Below are 18,484 nucleotides of genomic sequence, written 5' to 3'. Positions count from 1 at the left end.
CATTTTTCTATTTGAATAGCAGTGGTTTAACTTAAAAGTAATTAACTACATATTAGAGAGTTGCTCTTTTAATTTTCTTTGAATATAAGTAGCTCAAAGAAGTTGCACCACATTCTAATGTCTGATTACACAGTTCTACCAAAACTGAAAAGTAACAAAATAGTTAATATTATGCTGAATGTGAACAAAAATCGGATTCTAAATTAAAGACTTTTATACGGTTTTTAGTTAAATTTCAAATTTTCATAGGTCTGACTAAAAAAGTTTTCTTTCTCTAATACTGTGCAGAAATCTATGAGCACAGCTATGCCCTTTTCTTCTGCTGAAATATAGTTATAGAACAGACATTTAGTTGAAAATTATCAGATTTAATAATGCTGTCTTATTCTCAGCTTCTGTTGATTGCTCTGGAAGAACAAGATTAAAAATTGTAAGTGTGAAATTTAGCTGTCTGAAAGTGAAAAGAAGATGGACTCCTTACAAGGGAAATATGTGTAATGTAGTCAGTTTAACTGATAATTAAAATACTTAAATGTGTGGCAGATTTATATCCTGTACCTAAAACTATACCCAGACTACACTAAGGGTCAAGCCATTTATCAGATTGCATATTTTCGTGGGCTCTGTCCTCTACTGTACTTGTAACTGTGATGTTCAATATCCAGTAAAAGCATGTTAATATGGAATTCTAGTTCAAACCTACGCCCTGGAGAAGTACTCCTTGGATTCTGAAACTGTACAAATATTGATATAGTTTAAGTATTTTATGTTACAGGGAGAACATAGATAAGTAGAAAATCAAACTCAGAGCTGATAGAACATTCATTTCATTTGGCCTTTTATGTCTACTGTTCAATTTAAATAACATTTATTTCAATTACCTACTTTTATTTTGTTTTTTTTAGAGAAATGAAAACAGTTGCCCACCAAACTTTGGGTATAGCCAGAAAATTACACATCTGCATGCAAAACTGCTGATCAGCCTATCTAAATTGGCCCACTGTTTATGCAGAAAGGGATTTTACTGGTGCAGTGAGCGCTCTTTCTGAAAATGTCAACGTTATTTGAAATTTAAAGCTTTCATTCAAGTTCCTTGAAAAGCCATAGTCCTTATGATCAAAAGTATTCATTCATTGTAAAGCAAGTAATAAATCCGTAACTGGATTAGTCACCTATTTTCACAAGAAAGCCTGCAGGAAGAAGTAAAGATATCACAGGAAACTCTTCTGCTAAGAATATTCTGGCTTTTTGCCACTAAAAGAGGACAGGACTTTATTTTGGGCATAAAATTTGAATTCTGTTGGACAGGACATGACTTCCTAGATCTAAGTGACAGGAAAGGCTTCATGTTTGTACAAAATATTTGAAATAAGAGGGGAAAGATGATGGAGAGGAAGAAGAAATTATGCACTTTCCTTCTAGTAGTACCTCACTTAAATTTTATTCTGCTGTCAGAACCTCACCCTCTTCTAATGGGGGAGAGAATCCGGAGGGAAATAATGAGGAAAGCAAAACAGTAGCTTCCTAGATACTGACATAAGGATAGACAGAAGAGGTATATATTCCTGTGTGCAATCTTTGCCCATCTAAGGTGGTGTGACTGGAACTCCTTGTAACAAGTTTAACTATCTTAATTATGCAGAATCTTTTATCCTTTAAAAACATTTTATATAGAAATAACTCACTTTCTTACATTGCTAGTCTCAAAAACATGGCTAACCCTGGTGAAGATTCTAAAAGCATCAAAGTATCATTTCAGACAACATCCAGATCATTCAAAAATCTGAAACTAACTTTATAAAGGTCTGGAGTAAACTAGGCATATACACTAATATATTCAGGAATAAATTTTCACTGACCCTTCAGATAGGTTGTCGTCCTGCCACTACATTTTTAATTGAGCCTTTAGATCCCTAATCAGTCATGTGCTTTAGAAATGGGAGTTGTGTAGGTCACATAACCCATCTTTTAGATATCTGTCTAAGATAGTGTGCTTTGTTAATAGCAAAAAAATCATTGAAGGCTTCATGTATTTTTCATGGTTTGAATCCAAATTAAAGTAAAGTAAACTAACTTTTCTCCAAATATTATAAACTTAATTTTTAAAATCTTAAATTTAAATTAATAATTTTCAGTAATTGTAAATAAAAATTGTTCCTTATAATTTAAAAAAAATAAAAAGTGCTTCTAGCATTCTGACACTATTGCTTTGATACTGTTACTGTTATATTATGGTAACAATATTCTGTGTGGGTAGCTGATATATTTTTACTGAGCAGATTGTAAATCAACTTGCATTTTTTTAGACACTCTTTGTAAACAAACAAAAAGCTAAAAAAGTCAGTCAAACGCCTCCAACAAGTGGTTCTAAATCTTCTCCCACATCTTTTGCAATCTATTCTTAATTCCTTCTGGACAGACAATATTATAACTTTTGGATTGTGGAGACAAATTATGCAATGCTTTCCAGAGACCATGTCCCTGGAAGATAGTAGAAGACAAGAGGGAGATTCAGCTGGTAGGTAGTGGTCAAGGCATGGAGAGGATTAATGGGACAAATTGACAAAGCAGCACAGAAAGCTGGACAATAGGGAGGCAGAAATCCCTTTGCAGAAGTTTCTGCAAGACTCAGAAATATAAAACTGCTCACAAAAGACATGGATTTCCTGCAGCTTTGGCTTCACGGACTCCAATGTCCAAGCGATGCCCTGTTGTCCTGTTCTGCTCTCCTGCTGCTATGTCACTTGAGGGTATAATCTACTTGGGGCACCTCCATCTTAGAGCAAAAGATGAAGACTTACCTCAACAATATCTGAATTCGTTCGGCTCTCATGCGGCTCATTATACTCAGTATATTTCAGCAACACTTTGTCCATATCAGTGCTGGCATACTGGAACAGTTTGTTGGTACTGTTGAAGATGATCAGAGCAATCTCACAGTCACATAGAACACTAAGCTCATAAGCCTTCTTCATTAACCCAAATTTCCTCTTTGTAAAAGTCACCTGGAAAAAAAAGCAAAAAATGTCCATCAGAAATCCACCAGTTGCTCTCTTAGTCCTTCTCCTTTTTTTCTGAAATATAATGTGGAACTGTTGTAGTCTTTGAATTGAGTATGCTCAGGAAACAAATGCATAAATACAAATACAGCTCCAAAATAGATTATATATGTGTGTGTATGTATTACACAAGGGAGAAGTAATATGTAATTATCACCCCACGAAACTTGAGATATAGGTAAGGACTATGAAGTATTTTCATTTAGTGGTGCTATGAAGTGTTGATACTGCATGTCTCTCTGTAACTTTTAAATTCAGATACCCTTTAGACTGCATACATCTTTTCCATCAATATTTAAAAACTGCACCTCAGATTAGCAGCTGTAAATAGCTTGAACAAGTGCAGTCAATTCTGATTTTTTTTCTGATAGCAATTGACTTTGATTTAAAGCCCCCCAACTCCTGCTAGCTTCGAAGCAAAGAAATTATTTCATAAGCATTTAAGTAGTGCAAAAGAGATACATTGCTCACAATACAACACAATAATTTTGAAGAAATATCTAGTATTAAAAATTCACACCTGTGAGAAATGAGAATTATAAAGCATGAATGAAGAAAAAACAATAGCTGGTCAGCAGCCTTTGAAACAAAGTCTTTTCTGAAGACACTTATGGTATTTCATTTCAAGCCATATGCTTAGGAATGTGAACTGGCATTTTTAAGTACAAAGGGCTTTAGATCATGTTATATAGGAAAGAAATAGGGATGTGTTTACAAGTTCTCAGTAGGCCAACTAATGCCCTGACATCGTGCAAAATCCATGCAGTATGAAAATTATAATTATAGTCTACAAAACCATAATTTTCCACTGGGACTGTTTTGATAATGAAAGACCTACACATCAAATGACTTTTTTTCGTCTACTACTAGCTTACAAGTTCCAGTAAGACATGTGACTTGAAATAAGAAACTACTAAGAGCTGTTTAAGCGAATTGTGTGGTTGAATTTTTCTTTGTTTCTTCACATGTGCAATTTCTATTAAATAATTTTCATTTACAGGAATTTTTAAGACAAAAAAAGGTTTTGCTAAGCCTACAATTAATCAAATTTAACACGTAGTCAAGGTACTTTGCATGTCAAGGACAGGCACACAACTAAGTTTATTGGTCTGCCTGATTCTGAATTTGTTGCTACCATCCCTTATATACCCATTAACAGTGGCACCTCTGCTCTTTAATGCTGAGGCAACATTTGTCTGTCTGTGATTCAGATGGGTGCTGTTTTAGCTTGTCACACTTCTAATACAAGTTAATGCTAAGTGCAACCACAAACTACCTTAAAATCCCAGCATGTCAGGCCAAGGAAAACGTGACTTTTTAAGTATTGCTAATCCCTATTTGTTAGACTGTCTCAGAAAGATGAGGCTTTGTGCCCATACTGTGAACACTTATTCTCCCAAATGCATACAGAATGTTATTTCTTTTATTGTATCATTTTATCCTCTGTCAACATACTGTTAAGAAAAGATGGATTGCCATTAAGTACAATTTTTCAAACATTTTAAAAAACCACTTTCTACAGCACTGGTCTCAAGCATGCACAATTGATAGTTCTTTCTAAATTTGTTAATCATGGCTTTTGATATTTGGAATGAATAATGAGACAGGTAACAAAACTTCACTCAAATTCTAAATAATAATAATAACAATAATGATAATAAAATCCTTGTCTTCAAAATACTCCTTTAATGGTTTCTCTGATTACAGAAAAATGAAATGCAATGGTTGAAAGATACATGTATACGTATATATATATAAAAGCTTGTTTTAGAAATAATTAAAGATACAGAAAATAAAATATACTAATTCAACATATTTTTCTGCATCTTACATGCCTTTCAATCAAGTTTTTGACCACCGTGCTGTAGGTGGAGTATCTCTGCATTTAGCATGCTTTTCACCATTAAAGTCCACTCCAGTACAACAATATCCTTAAAGCCACTGTTTGTGTTTATTGTTAGGTAAAATTCCTGCACATTTTGAAAAACCACTCAGCTCTGCTGCACAGCAGATACTTAATTCATAGTACTTATTACCAGAATGATACTGGTTAGAGTTCCTTTTTATGGACAGTGAAAAACCCCACAAACCAGAACAACAAATCATCTAGATCTTCCTTTTCTCTTTCTTTAAAACATAATCTTAATTACTCTGAATTTAATTTGGTTTCAGTTTCTTGATCTTCCTAATATTTTCTGAATGTACCAGATAATCCTTTCTGTAACTGCTGATTAATGAATTAAAGGCAATTGTATCTACTACTGTTCCACTTCTTTTTAAATATCTCATTCATAGTGGTTTATCTTTACATATACATTATCCATATACACAGATGTAAATTTATTATGCTTTTGCAAGAGTTTATAGTAGAGAACATTTCAAATTTATAGTGAAATGTCCTGTCAGTAACTTCAGAAAAGATTATGAATACTCTTCAAGCCAAAATTACCAAAATTACCTCTTTGGATACATTCTTCTATGTGGCTACATAAGGAAGATGAATATGCCATATGCTAAAATACTTTTGTGAGCAATGTAAGTAAACAGAATGTTTATTACTTAACTTTATTTCTTCAATTTGTTCACCATTTGCTATGTTAACTATACTCGTCCACACTAAAGGTATCTAATAAATATTCTCTAAGGTAGCAGACAATATTCTAGTACTGAACAAGATTTGTTGAGTGGTAAAAATTAGCATAAGTTATGTAAAAGATTTGTTCTCTTTTGTCTAGTTGAAAGGCAGTGTGCAACTGCCTTCCAACTCAATTGTAGAAGCTCTGATTACATTTGAACTGATTTAGTGCTGAGAATGAACAAGACACTCACATTGTCATGAGCACAAACTGTAGCTACATCACCAAAAAATTCATGTGTTCACATAGTCTTATAATTATGTACTGTGTTCAAATTACTCAGTCTTGATAGTGTCTTATAACAACTGACAATGTCACTTTGTCATTTGACATAAACAATGCTAGTGACACTGAAGGAAAACATACACACAGTGAGAAAATCCATCTACATATTTCAAATAAGACACCCCCAAAAATGCATACACTTCAATATCTCTTTAATATTTAATTTTTTCAGCAGAAAGAATCAAATCACTACATGTCATTTCCTCACAATATTAGTCAATGTATGCTTAATTACCCCCTATCTAAATCATTGTTAATTTGTAAGTTTTCCAGTTAACAAACCTACTTCTCTTTAGGAGAAAGATAAGCAATTTAGGTTTTCCTTTTGGGATAGAATATTTTATAAAGACAGCGTGAAAATGATGGAAAATTAAAGTGGAGTGGAAAGTGGAATAGATAGGAGGCTAACATTCAAGGGTCTTTAAAACCTTTTTAAGCATGTGTATATAAAATACAAGGTTTTCAACAATTATGCAATTTCTAAATACTTGTATGAGATGCTTGAATGCATTGTTTTACATATACTGGAAAAAGAGTAGGGCGTGGATAACACCAAAATTATTTCTGAATCTTACCAAAAATAACTTAATTCTACCCCTTTGTATTAACTCAAAACCCACTAGTCTTTTATATTTGTCTTAGAACTGTGGTCATTCTACTTATTTAATTTCTATCTATTTATTTTAAATGTAATTGTCCTAATAAGAATGGTGGTACCAAGAAGGTAGGTTACTGAAGTCTGAAGCATTTTTGTGTATGAATAAGCATTAATGCTGGTGATTTTTTATGGTGTGAGCTAATCAAGATGTTACTTGATTATAAAATACTTATAGTGAAGTAGCCAACTTTCAATTTTCTTGATATAAATCAAGGTGAGATTTTTATGCATTTTGGATGGAGTTCTAACTAAAGGTGAAACACATGTGTTAAAAGAAACGCATCGAAAAAAGAGAATTGTTAAAAAGGATGTTTTTCCATTTCAACCCTGACTTTTCTTCAGTTCCATGCAAACAACTTTCAAACGGACTAAGGTTTATATGCAAGTGGAGGTGTAAACAGCCTGAATTCAAGTGTGTGTGTGTCACACACTCATATGCTCCATTTATAGGGTAATTTGGTGCAGAGAAGACTTTCTTATTTAATCACTATTAAGTTAAACTTACTCAAGCTATATTAATTAAAAGGTACTGCTGCTTGTTTGCAATTACAAATTCATCTGCTGAAATTATAATGTAGCTGTGTTGGATTTGTGAATGGGGATGCTGGCCACTGGAAATAGTCTTTATTTAACTAAATTTGTAATGACAATTTTTTACTTCTTATAGATTTTAATATATCAGTGAAGAAACAGATGCATCCATAAATATTCTCATTTAATGAATACAGGCTTCAGGATACATTATCTATCTTTTTTGCCATGTGCTCATTGTTTCTTTCTTTTGGTGGGAGTTGGTTTGGGATTAGTTTAGTTCAGTTTAGTTTAGCTTTATTTTTAATTCATATCCTTCTAGTAATTTTTCTGAAATCTCACAAACTACGAGAGGCTGAACCATAACATCACTCCTTATTTGTCACTAATAGTCACAGCATATGTACTAACACTTTATGTTTTCAAAGTAGGAGTCTGGTGATGCTTCATGTAATTCAGTCCAACCAGTGTCAGAATATCAATGCTCTCCTTACTTCTTTCTATTCTGGCTATAGAGGTATATAGCTGCTGACATAGGAAAATGAGAGAAACAGAATTTTCACACAATCCTTCCCAAATACATTTCCTGCTATTAAACAGGTGAAGAAGAGGGATCACACAAGTATCTGATAGTGGCACCATGTTGTCAAAAAGAAGTGTTGTCTGTTTCTCCTTATTTCATCTGGAATGTCTAAATTTCTGATATGAGGACTAGAGCAAGCACAGTAGATACGATGTATGTGACAAACAGGAGGTACTTACATGAGCAGTCTACCCAACTTCAAACATAAGGCCAAGTTGGCCATGTGTAATCACAGGGGCTCTTCACTGAAATGTCACTGCCAGGCACCTAAGCCTATCCTTTCAAAATCTCAGATAACTGAGAGGCAAAAGCTGTTGTCATATTCTCTCTTCCCTTTTTCCTCTTATTGAGGAAATTCCTCTGATTTTTGTCTAGAACTGTTTGTCGTATGAAGAGGTCTGGCTGAAACTATCTTTACAATAAATCTCAAATGGGACTGGCAAACAGCACCAGTGCAGAATTTGACCTAGACAAACCTTCTTTTATGCAATAGTTGGGCATACCATATTAAATGAAAGACTTTCATCAGACTGCTTCCATGTTCTTATAAACCTCCAACATAACTTACAGGGATAAGACAGCATTGATTTATGCTGGTAAATGAGCTATTGCCCCAGAAAGCCTCAAGCATATTGAGCTATGACTTGCTAAATAGTCCAGATAAAGAGGAGTTCTAAGAGGATGCCATAAAATTATAGGCATAACAAATAAAATATTCATGATTAACTCATGTAAAAAAGAAGGTTTTTTATGTTGCACCACATTTTTAGAATCTTTGTACGAAAATAGCAGACTGAATACTTAAAGTAGTGATAATATTCAATCTGCCCAAATCCAAGATGAGGGTCAATCTTGTAAGTTTTTCCCATGTAAAATAAAGAAAGGAGGGATAAAATTGAAAGCTATATTAATTAAAGATGATCCAGCAACCTAAGAAATTAGGAAGTTAGCCAGTATCAGTAAGCTTCCCATTTTAACTTACAAATTAGGATCTATGACCAAACAGGAATGAAAGAATAATCACAGCTAATCTCTGATACTTCACTTCCTTTTGTTGAACCAGAGAGACATGATTAAGTCCTTTATAGACAGATCTACAGATACGTACACATTCTAGGCAAAAAACATAATCTCAAAAACACAGTAGCTAATACAATATACACAAAAGCTGACTTTTTTTTTTGGTGTGCTATCACTAGTTCTGGCAGGTACAAACAGATGTTTATTGTAAAAAACATGTTTACTAGTTCTGTGCTGCTAAAATGTTCATAAGGTAAAGGTCAAAGAATATTTCATTCCCTGCTGAGCAAATGGTCAGGAAGCACATTTGTCTGCATTTCCTGTCATAACAGGAAGAGTGTAACTTCTTCCTCTCCACAATGGCTTCAGTTCTGCTTACCACCTCCAGCTCTTTCTCCCCCAGGGTTTTCTAAACTATTCCTTGCAAGACAGCAAGGCTGTGCCTTTGTCTGCACTATTTTTTAGCTCTGCTGTGTTGGCAGATGTCTCATTCACTACTGCACTCTCTTTACTTAGGCTTCTTGCTCACACTTCAAATTAAAAGTAATTTGACTAAATATTTACCGTATGATAATTCACTCTAAATTATGCTCAGAACATCAATTTGTAATAGAAGCATATTTAACCTTAAAGTATTGCATTCTAGAAATTCACGGTTCATTTCAGTAGCTCTCTTAAAATGTTACTTCTCAGGTAGTCTGGCATAACATGAAAAGTGTTGCCAGAGTTGTACAGATCACTACAAATTAGGAGTCTTGAAAAATTGGGGTGTAATTCTTTTCTTGCTGAAACCTAACTTTACCTCTAAAAGACCAAGGCCAATGACTAATTTTAATGCTATATTTCAAGTATATATCTGTGTGTAATTTAATATTAGCAATGAATTAAAATGTGTAAAAGATAAAGCATGTGATGTTTAAGACAAAAGTTCCTTGATGAAAATTATGCTTGGTTGCATAGTCAAGCAGTTATGTTTTCATGTGAAAACACTTCCCTGGGGGCACGTGGGGAAATCTCATATCTTGGATAAAATGAAAATGCTTCGTGAAAGAATACTGAAAATATAAATAAATAGGTGGAAAAATGTTTTTTATCTGTCTTGTGCTCATGTTAGCATTAATATTCAAGGTTCTTCCCTCTTTCAACAGGGAAGCTCCCGATTCAGATGATAGTCTCTTATCCTTTCCTTTTAAATAGCACTGAGACACAGATGAAAATAGATACATGAGGCTGAAATTAATTTTGAAACTAGCAGCATTAGGTATTGAAGTCAGTAGAACAAATCTAGGTCTTCCTGCAAATGGTCATTTCCCTCCAGGATATTCTTCCCCTGACCCATAACCTCGCTTTACTTATCTGCTTTGATTTGTTCTCCACTGAGCTGATTGATACCTCAGTAATTCTTAACTTATTGCTTTACAGATTTTCTGAAATTAAAGAATGGTAAAAAGTCTGGGCATCAAAAAATTAAACAGCAAGTGTTTGTTACTGTTATACCCTACTGAATTACACAGACATGATGCTTTAAAAAGGGTGTCTCAATGTTAAACACCTTAATATTGAAGTGTACACTTACTATGGTATTTAATAATAATTAAGGCCCAGGCAGCTCATTAAAAATTGAAATAAATGAACACTGTGCAGAATCATGAGATAAGATAAACTCAGTTTTAATTGTGACTTTTCACAAGTAGGAAAAAAATGCAAAACTAATGAGCAAGAAAATCATAGGGAGAAAAAATGGTGCATTACCCTGTAAGACTTCATATTTCCTAATACTAATTAGAAAAAAAATGGGGATCAAATGCAAGAGAGTGTTCCAGATCCAACACCAAAAAACATTGGGTCAATATGCCCTCGTTCCTAGGTCAAACCTCTAGATTTAGCTCTCAGACCATTGACTTAATGAGATATTTTATGAGAGACCTTGTATAAGAGTAATACAATATCATTTATGTCATTACACCTATTTATTTTAGGCCTGGACAGCCCTGTCTGGATGGCTGCAAAGAGAGTTTCAGATTGTCCCCATATAAAGCAGACCGCAAAAGGCTATCATTAAAACTAACAAAATATTTCAGACTTATAAAAGCACAGAAAAAATACAAGGACTTTTCTGAGGCAGATGAATACAATTTCCCCCTCATGTGTTTACCATGGTAAAGGTAGCTGAATTATTTCTTTCAATTAAGAAAACACAGGAAAATAAAGTTCACACATTTTTTCCAAATGACCCTCCTCCTTTTTTTTAACTAACGTAGAAGTGTTCACAGAAGCCTTCTCCAATCTGTTCAATTGAAATTTCTGCAGAAAGAACTTGTAGTAGTAGTCAGGAACTTCTAGCATCAGATGTCAATGCTAATAGTTTTGAGTATCGATTCTACTGATGTTGCAATTAATATCATGCAAGCAGTCACAGTCTACTTGAATGGTCTGTTGACAAGGCTAGCACAACCTCATGAGCCTGAACAATATTACTAGGGATTCATTCCACATCTATGAAGACTATATTATCCAAGAATTATCACAGGAATAAAAAGAAAGTATTTCATCACATTGGCTGCTTATAGCAGGATTCACTTGAGAGTTTTTATTTCCATTTAATACTGTGGTGGTAACCAAACTAAACAAAATAAATAAACATTTAATCTAGCCTTGGCAGTTATTCATACCCATTCTACATGTGCCAAAGAGTGGTAAAAGGGAATTTTTCAGATAGGCTTCTCTGAAACTTTTACAACCAAAGAGAATTCATGATCCTTCAGAGAGTCAAACATTCTTGCCACCTTTGTCACCACAAGGTAACAATGAGCACTAGAAAAATACAGCCAACTTGCAGCCCACATGAAACAACATTAAATTAATGGCTCCTCCAGGTTAGAAGCCTGAATTCTGCACTCACTAAATTTGATATGAGAACTCTTAAGCAGGCCAGGGTAAAAGGACTGGGCCTCTAATAACTAGTTTGCAGTAGATTTCCTTTAATTTATCCCCAAAAATCAAAGTTTCAAATAGTTTTTGGAAAAGCACAGATTGTATCCTCATATTGCATATTTCTGTGAGATTTGCAGTGAGAAATCTGACTCTGGATAATTTGAACTTATTTATTACCAGGATGATCCCTAAAGTACACAAATCCAACCAACTAGACTTGCTCAGAGGAAATTCTCTTGAAGGGAAATCAACACTATTTTTGTCCTTCCCAATCCACTCATACAAGCCCTTTGAAGACTAGGGGAGTCTCCAACTGTAGCAGATAGTAGTGTGCAAGGAAAGAGCTGTTTCACTGACAGAACAAATACACCATTAAATGGTTGACATAGATAACTATTCAGGAGGCTGGGAAAGCAAGGACAAAAATTTTGTTCCCCAGGTCTTTTAACAACTTGAACCTTTTTGCAAATATCCTGCTTTCCAAATAGACTCACCTTTGCACTGGGAGAGGAGACAGAATAATTAAACTACTGCTATATCTCCTCATATGATACATGTTCCACATATTTTTACCAGCATGTGCAGTACTGCAGAGGATTTATGTGCTTGAGAACAGCTGAGGATGCACCATCCAGGTATATCATATGTAACATACCTTGTATTGTGAAACCACACTATGTTTAAATATATACATCAATAAGGCAGTTTCTAGCCAACTGACTTGCTGCCATTCTTGCATACATTTTTTGGTGAGGTAGAAAGAAAATGTCTCTATCTGTAAATGGAGCTAAAAAGAGGCTTTGTAGAACTGTGCTTGAGCTGTTATCTTAGCTTTACTAATCAAAAACTTTTAACAATTTTTTTCTTTTGCAACCTTTTAATCTTTTTTTTTTGTATATATTTATATATTTATGCAATCAAATAAGAAGCAAATATAGAAATATAAAAAAGTTAATATTTTAAGATTCCTGGAAGTGTGCAAGTTAGAAAACAAATAAACTGATGCTGCTACACTAAAACAGCAATGCCTTGTGATATTTTAAGAACCAGTGAGGTTCTGGTGAAAGAGTACATCTCATATAAGTGGTTAAAACCTCAATCAACTATTATTGAAAATATTATTTGATCACATATATATTACTACAATTAAAAAGCCTGATCCCACACTCCAAAACCTTTTCACTGGCTTCATTGAGCTTTTTATCAGGGCACTAAATGCAAGATAAAGTCAGTAGAAATATTTTTAAAATTATCATTAACATATTAGTAAAAATAAAAAGCAGAATCAAGCCAGTTTTTTGATGTGGAGAGTAAAATAATGTAAATCTATACCTCCAGCTTCATAGTGGCAAATCAACATTAGCAAATATTGAGTTGGGATTGTTCAGCCTGGAAAAAAGAAGGCTGGGGGAATTTAACTATAGCCTTCCAGTACCTGAAGGGAGTCTACAAGAAAGATGGAGAGGCACTTTTTACAAGAGCATGGAGTGACAGGATGGGAAGGAATGTATTCAAGCTGAAAGAGAGTAGGTTTAGATTAGACATTAGGAAAAACTTCTTTACTGTGGGGGTGGTGAAACACTGGCACAGGTTGCCCAGAGAAGCTGCAGCTGCCCTGCCCCTTAGGAGTGTTTGAGGTCAGGCTGGATGTGGCTTTGAGCAACCTGGTCTTTTGGAGGGACTCTCTGCCCAGTGGAGTTGGAACTGGATGGTCTTTAAGGTTTCTTCCAACCCAAACCATTCTGTGATTCTATGAGTCTAAGAAATACTAGCAACACGAACACTTCCTACATTGCACTTGTTGGCATTCTAATATTATGGTTTTATTCATAATTATTAGTTCTGAAAGCTGGTTCTGGAATTCTTGAAACTCTACTGTGAATGCTTTGGAACACTAGCTGTCTTCTTTTTTAAAAGTATATTTAAGGCCTTGAAAGATATTTTTTTGAAAAAAGTGGAGCTAAAATCTCTACGAATCCTATATTTGAGTAAGCAAGTTGAGATTGAAGCTGTTGTATGAACTAAAGTTATGAGTGGCAAAATTTTGTGTTATCATTTACAGAATAATTCAGGTTCCCTTCAAAAAGAAACCATTGTAGCATGGGCAAGTTTCAAACAACTACTGACTTAATATTTAATAATAGATTAAGTTCAATATTTCAAATCCAATTTCAAATCCAATTTCAACTCTGAGCTATAAGACAATCAAAATAAATATGATGATAATTCTATATTGTTAGAATTATTGCTTTTTAGCTTGTCTCACAAGAACAGCCAGCCTTTAGGGAAAACATGAAATGTATCCATCATAAAGAACATTTTGCTGTTACACATGATTTTCTGCTATGGAGATCACAAGTTACTACTAACACCACAAAATTTAAAAATTCTTGGAAAGCATATTTAAGGACTATAATTTGTTGTTATGCTTAGGCTGAGATTTTATGGCTTTTTAAAATCCTCCAAGACTAACAGCTTCTTAAAAAAATCCCTGAATATATGAAGAAATTTATAGATCAAATTAGTAGTACTGCTATATTAATAGTAACTCAGTATCAAGCTCTTAAAAATCAGCTACTGAAGATTATTTCTAAATTGTAGCCAGGTGTATGAAGAACATTAATCATAGTATTAAATAATTATATGGAGAGATTCTCATAATTGTGAATCTCCAGTTTCAACAAAACATCCATTCATTTACACCAGCTGTAAACAGCAGCAACTTTCACCGTTTATATTTGAAGATGTCAGCTATTGAGTTTCATTTTTGTGAAAACAGGGACTCAAATTCTCTAATTTATGACCATATTTTAACTAGCAGCCATAGTGCTGATAATACGTGATAGCTCCTTAGCCATTTTATTTAAAGCAGAGGTAAAAATTAACCGGTCCTGTTGGACCTAGTTAAACAGTGATTGGTTTTATAACTACAACAGGCTAATATTATTGTATGTGGATTTTAGAACATGTTAGGCTACTCAAATTCCTTTAAAAATTCAGACAGGAAAAGATGAGACATTTTATGAAGCAGTGTAATTTTTCATATGAAGGAGACAAAAATAAAGACATTGCAAAGGTGAAGAAGCATAAATAATTGGGATGTCTGAATTTAAATGAAAGTCCTCATATTATAATAAATCATATTATAACAGTTCACAAAATATAGTACTAAAAGCCTGTATTCTGTAACAACTCACAGATATGGTTAACCATGTGTATTCCAGAATGAAGTCAAAGCAAGTGTGCAGTAGAGCACACACAGCAGTTTTTGTAGAATCAGGTCCTCAAGTAAAAACTTCCTAACTGTGCATGTTACTAAACTTGAAAACACTGTGTTTCAGGTTGTTTACAAAAGTATTTTTTCTTTGATATTTTAAAATACTTTTTGTATATGTATACATATATGTTACCATATGCATAATACACTAAGTTATCAACTTTTTAACCACTTTTGATAATAAGTCACCTTATAAATATAACATAAGGTTCAAGTCAGGTATTTTTGAAACTCACCTGTCTGTTACGTTCATCCATAATCCTTGTAATCTGAATCTTTTTTCTCCCCATAGTCCCCGTTTTTTTTTCTCTCCTTCTTCCTTAAAATTACGTATTTTTCCCTTCTCTTTTCTTCCTCTTTCCTGTTTCCTCAAAACAAACCTCCTTCTTCAGCACTTGCACTACTCAGTTCACAGTCTCCTGCATCCGTTCCTGCTAAACACAGAAAGGAAATCAAATGATACTATGAAACTGATAACCACATGAAAGTTGCTGTATGAAGCTGGCCAAGCATCCTCATTATAATTTAGTGTACAAGTAAATTATAATAAAAATTTACTGCACCTATAAAATAAGTAATGCATGGAGAAAAAAATTTTATTCAAAGGCCTATTTTTGTGAAAGAAAGCCCCAAACATAAATAGATCAAGAAATAAAGAAAAAGATTGAAATACACAGTAAAAAATTTTAATGGAATTGGATTCCTTTAAATATCATTCACAGCTCTAATATGACAAATTGCCTAAATCAGAGCATTAATGAACCATTCTGTATCTATGTATGCTCAGCAGGACAGCTAATTCATTTCAGAAGGGAAAACAATTTTGTGTTTTGACAGCAGAGGTGATAATTTCCCTCATTATGCAAATATGATGGACATTTATTAAAGCCTTACTTGATATATAAGAGATATTCCCTACTTTAAATCCAAAATTCTTAACCTTATTTTTTAAGGATATAAATCAGTGAAAGTATTACTGAAGATACTTGAAGAAAACACTAGTGCACTTTTCCCTCATTTCATTTCAGTGTAAATTCTAAAATATTCTGACAAAGGATTTATAACCTGCAAACATATATTTTCTATAAAAACAGAATAATAGAGGCAGACAACAATTTAAGAATGTTTTGAAAAATATTTTCACTGTTTTATTAATGCATGAGCTTTACAATGCTGGCTCTGTCACAGAGCTTGGAGAGATACGTACAGCATATAAAAACACACCAGGCAGGGAAATATTCACAAAATGTTATAAACCACATAATTAATTTCTATCATATACAAAGTATTTTTAACCATACAAGAGCCCATGGAAATAAAAAAAAAATACAAAAAATATTTAGTCTACTATAAGGTAAAAGACACAAGTTTTTTCCTTTTAATAATCTTAATTTACCATATTTGTATATTTATATAATTTTAATAGAACAGCACAAAGTTTTCTGAAACATGGAAGAGGAAAAAGAAATCTGAATAACATGAATTTAACTGTTCTTTTGAAGTTTTTGTATTAGCTCCACAGTGCAGTAAAACTATTGCCTTGGAAATAAAAAATTAGTAATTTTAAAACAGAGTCTGGTATTTCCTTATTTATCCTATTTCGTCTCTCAGCCAACTTGATAGATTCTCACAATATGCTACATAACACTAAGCTGATATCCTGGTCATTTAATCCATTATTTGGCTCTGATTCAAAGCTATTGAGGTAGAAAAGCTAGATTTCACTCTTTCTGATCCTCAATTATCCTTTGATTTTCTTTGCATACATTAAACTTTAAGCTGCTCAAGTGTTTTTTCACTCTAAGAAAAAAAAGGTTGATGAATAAGCAGTCAGTCTGAGTTTTCTAGCTAGCCACTATGATGTAATTAATCTGTTGAGCAAAACAAATGTTCAAGTATAATACTTACTGCATTTCTGTACATGAATGTCTTTTTATATTATTTTCTGGGCATATTTATATATCATTACTGTAATGCAGAACACAGAATGTTGAACAATTCATATAGTAAATATAATAAAATGTAGATTGCAAAAATTCTTTGTTGCTTTTTATATTTGAAAACAATAACTTCTCACTGCTTAAAAAGATACAAAGGTTGTGGTTATATTTGCAACAACAAAAAAAAGAGTTAAAAAAGTCCAAAACTTTGAAATAAATTTATTTTTTAAATGTATTTTTAAAAGTCTTTTTCCAAACAAAGTTAGGAGACAGTCTTATCTGATTTTCAGTGTTGACAAACAAACCCAGTGTATTTTTAGAAACAATTTTAGATTTCCTTGGATTGGGTTTCTTTCCTGTTTTTCCTATAGTCTTACCCCTGACACAAAGCACAAGTTAGAATGGTGTTTCCCGTGCACATGCAGGACTCAAAGGAGTCTAAAAGGCTTTCCCTGTAGCAGAAAACCCATGCTCTAATCCACAGCAAATGCATATGAAACAACTTCCTTTCCTTTCATTTAGCTGAGGCCAGTGCTATCGGTTTACAGCCCTCTGTCTGCCTAAGCTTCTATTCACTGCAGGGTGGAAGGTCAGGGTGGGCAGATTAGAGCAGTGGTGAGGTTAGTGAGGATGAGCTGCTCTGCAGATCAAGATGCTGATGCTGAGTGAGTTCAGAAAAAACTCAGTACTGAGAAAACTCTTGTCAGGAAGGATAAAAATCTTAGCGGAGGAGCAGTATGTTGAGTCCCTCCCACACAATTACCAGTTCCATGTTTAAGACCAGTCTTCAAACAACAACAGCTTTTACAGACAGTTTAAAGTCAGAACCTTAACATTCCTGTGATCTACACAAAATTATCTTAAAGTAATTCATGCAAGACTTGATAAGCAGAATTTTGCATATAACATATAATTAGGTCATCCGCATAAAATATATAATTTGCAAAGAAACATAAATTTGCTTAAACGGGCAGTGAGTTAAGTTTCCTTGCATGGATTAAAAAAAAAAAAGTCTTCCTGTAGGTCCTAGTTTGCATTTTTCCTACCAGTTTAATTTCAAATAAAAGTTTTTCAATTTTTGTAGCAAATCTATTTCCTGTTAAACCCCCACATTTCTGCTATTCTTACTACTACTGCAAACAAACTGGGAAGCCTGTGGCATTCTCTATATCTCAGTCTTTTACACAGACACACAGACACAGACATGCACATATAGGGACGTATATACATATATTTACACACACACCTATCAACACACAGTCCTTCAAGTGCTATTCTTACTATGCGTTTGTTCATAGTTCTATATATTTCATTAGTACATACATTAAAAAGATAGCTGGACTGATTCCCACTCAGTGAAATTCAGATAAGTAAATCAAGTCATCTCATGCAAGGGCTGTAACCTTCAAAGGCTGGTAATTTCCAAGTCAAACAGAATGTAAAGAACTCTGGAGACCAACAAATCCCCATGGCTGCTTGGGACTTCATCAGTGCTCTCAATACCTTTTGAAAGTTTTTGCAGGATCAAGGATTGCAGTATTAAGTATTTAAAGTTCCTGTT

At 33.6% G+C, this 18,484-nt stretch overlaps 1 protein-coding gene across 13 annotated transcripts in view; it reads right to left on the bottom strand.

Annotated features, from left to right (window-relative positions):
* The window catches only part of MEF2C (myocyte enhancer factor 2C), a 125,644-nt gene that overhangs the window by 62,420 nt on the left and 44,740 nt on the right, over nt 1–18,484 (bottom strand). For 12 of the 13 annotated variants that reach the window (XM_019281995.3, XM_019281998.2, XM_010393025.3 and 9 more), the window contains 2 exons: nt 15,220–15,417; nt 2,802–3,005 (listed from right to left, as the gene is read on the bottom strand). In XM_019281995.3, coding sequence (XP_019137540.1) covers nt 2,802–3,005; nt 15,220–15,273 — 258 coding nt within the window. In that variant the 5' untranslated portion in view covers nt 15,274–15,417. The remainder of the gene's footprint in view (nt 1–2,801; nt 3,006–15,219; nt 15,418–18,484) is intronic. The other variant, XM_010393023.4, reaches the window with a different exon arrangement.

The sequence above is a fragment of the Corvus cornix genome, chromosome Z (genome assembly GCF_000738735.6).
Source record: "Corvus cornix cornix isolate S_Up_H32 chromosome Z, ASM73873v5, whole genome shotgun sequence".
Lineage (NCBI taxonomy): Eukaryota > Metazoa > Chordata > Aves > Passeriformes > Corvidae > Corvus > Corvus cornix.
Note: the sequence above shows the minus strand (reverse complement) of the source record. Positions and strands in the feature narration are given on the sequence as shown.